General features: G+C 34.3%; 1 protein-coding gene across 1 annotated transcript in view; it reads left to right on the top strand.

Annotated features, from left to right (window-relative positions):
* The window catches only part of Zfyve16 (zinc finger FYVE-type containing 16), a 37,786-nt gene extending 35,240 nt beyond the window's left edge, over positions 1-2,546 (top strand). The window contains exon 17 of the mRNA XM_010643009.3: positions 471-2,546. Coding sequence (XP_010641311.1) covers positions 471-629 — 159 coding nt within the window. The 3' untranslated portion in view covers positions 630-2,546. The remainder of the gene's footprint in view (positions 1-470) is intronic.
* Positions 2,547-2,638: the final 92 nt, after the last annotated feature.

Genomic DNA, 2,638 nt, shown 5'->3' with positions numbered 1-2,638 from the left:
TTTTTTTTTTTTTTTTTTTTTTTTTTTTTTGTACCAGGGATCAAACTCTGGTCCTTGCGCTTGTGAGGCAGGCAGCAGAACCAATGAGCTAAAACCCTAGCCCCTCCATTGCATTGATATCTGCCCTGATCTTTGTAATTTCCTCCTTTGTATAAGCTTTGGGTTTGTCTTGCTCTTCTTTTTCTAGGAGCTTGAGGTTCAGCATTAGGGTATTTGAGCTCCAGTGCTTATATGTTCACTGAGAAGAGTCCTAAAGTATAGCGGCAGTGTTTAGTGAATCCCTGCCGCGGACTGTTATATCTGTGATGGTTAAGAGAGATATGGCAGAAGCCCTGGTTTATAATAATGCATTATTTTTATTAACATGCTTAAACTGAACATTTTTAAATATTCTTATTTTATAATCATGTGCTGAGCTAAACAGGATTGCAAATTTTCCAAGATTGTTTTATCAAGATTTCTTTTTGCAGGTTGAATTTCAGGCAGGCTCTGAAGGCCAACTGCTGCCTCAGCATTACTTGAATGCCCTGGACAGTGCCCTGATCCCTGTGATCCATGGGGGAACCGCCAGCTCGACTTTGCCATTGGAAATGGAATTAGTATTTTTCATTCTGGAGAATCTGGTGTAGTGAGAGGATGAGCCATGTCAGGTACTGCAGACTGATCTGTCAGAACTAACCCAGCACTGAAAGTGAAGTGCCACAAACACTACATGTTTGATGTTGGAAACACTTAAGCTTTGCTTTTCAGACAGAAATGACCTATTAAAATCACACTATTTAAATATCTAAATTTAAAGTATCCACCATGTTTGAAGCTTTACATTAATACAAGCACTAAAAAGACAAGGACTTCTACCTTTAAGAAACTAATAGCATTTACTGTGTTCTTTCAATGTTAAGCCAAAGTGTATGCACTTAGTTATACCTCTTCATGCCAAGAAAGATTTTAATGAAGGCTCTTTGCACATGTAACCTTATGAAGGAAATACCTGCTTGTGTAAAAGCTAGTGAGAACACTGGCTTCTAAAGTTTGTTTAAAATGTATTTCAACAGCATAGACCAGTTTCAAGATCTTAGGCTTATAGTTTTTTAATAAAGCTAATAACTTATTTGTATAATTGGAGTGGAGACCTACTTCCATGATTAGAGAAATTCTGATTGTTTGGATTAAAGTCAGAATTTTGCCTTTTTTCTTCTCAAATTATAATATAAGTGTATATGGTTTTTCCTGATTAAATGGATATTAAAATAATTGTGGGTGCTTCAGGATTTTGTGCTTCTATATTTAAGTACATTGTTTTTATAGCAACATGTGATTCAGAATGTGTTTTATAAATCTTTAATAATTTATAAATAGGTAATATTTTTGTATCACAGTGCATTATTTTTCCTCTTTTTTTCCAAAGTGTATCAGTGTATTTGCCACTTGTAAGAGCGATTGACGGCAGGCCAGTGGACCTTGAAGTAGTCAGTACGAAGCAATAATCGAAGCCTGAAACAGGTTTTTTTTTACTTCAATGTTAATCCTTAGAAATTTCTTGGCAAGTCTACATATTTTTATTGATACCATGAATGAATATAAATTTTAATGAAGTAACCACTTTTGCATATTTTAAATTCTTTATGTGGTGGTTATTTTTATAATAGGATATTTAACATAAGTTGTATGTACTTGAAACTGTTACAGAGCTTCTCTTTTTACTTCAAATAGGAAAAAAATGGCATATATTAGTCCTGTCATTTAAGTTATATAAAATCTAATCATTATTTGTTGCCTTTTTCTAGCCCTGTGTGGAATATATAGGTTTTTTTGTATCAGAAACACTCACTGTATATCTAAAGAAAAAGAAAATACACTAAATAGCCCTGTTATAAGAACATCTCAACTTTTAGATCATATCAAGGCTGTCACACAGGATCTGCAGTCTCGGGCTAGGAGAGACAAGAAGTTTCATCCATTTCAGCATACAGTCTGTACTGAATCATACCTGTCGTCCTAGCCAAAGACACAGTTCAGGAGAGAAGATCAGTCTTCTGGAAATTGCTCCTTCATAAACAGTGTACAATGTTACAGAGACTAAGTACAATGGCAATATATAACTTGTGGAATTTACTGAAATGGTTTAAGATAAAGACAGTTGCATATCAAAGTCTGTTTTCTTTATATTGTGTGTTTATTTTTTAGTGTAGTAGAAATGTCTTTTGTAGTATAACTGCACAATTTAGGAATAGTGACTATACCTTAAACAACCAGTGGGGGAAGGCTGTTCCTTGATAGGGTAATAAGGTCTCTCTGTACAATAAAAATTTGAATTAATGGGGCACATGTTAGAGTGTTCTTTGTGATGTGTATTTGTATTGCATTGCTCCTCATTAGGTCATGTTATTCACATTGGAACTGAAATTTTAGGTCTTGTAAAGGTGAAGAAATAGAATGGCTCTCTTACTCCATCTACAGTGATCTTGTTTTGGTTTTATGCCTTATACTACAACTCCTTCTAAATTTTGAAATCAAAGTAAAATATAGCCCATTTGGGGCCAGGGATTTAGCTCAGTGGTTCCGCTGCCTAACAAACTCAAGGCTCCAAGTTCAATCCCCATTACCCAAAAAAAAAAAAAAAAAAAAAAAAATATAT

Source organism: Fukomys damarensis, unplaced genomic scaffold, assembly GCF_012274545.1.
Source record: "Fukomys damarensis isolate Sample0158 unplaced genomic scaffold, DMR_v1.0_HiC HiC_scaffold_3, whole genome shotgun sequence".
NCBI classification, from domain to species: Eukaryota; Metazoa; Chordata; class Mammalia; order Rodentia; family Bathyergidae; genus Fukomys; species Fukomys damarensis.
This window is presented reverse-complemented; position numbering and strand designations above follow the sequence as displayed.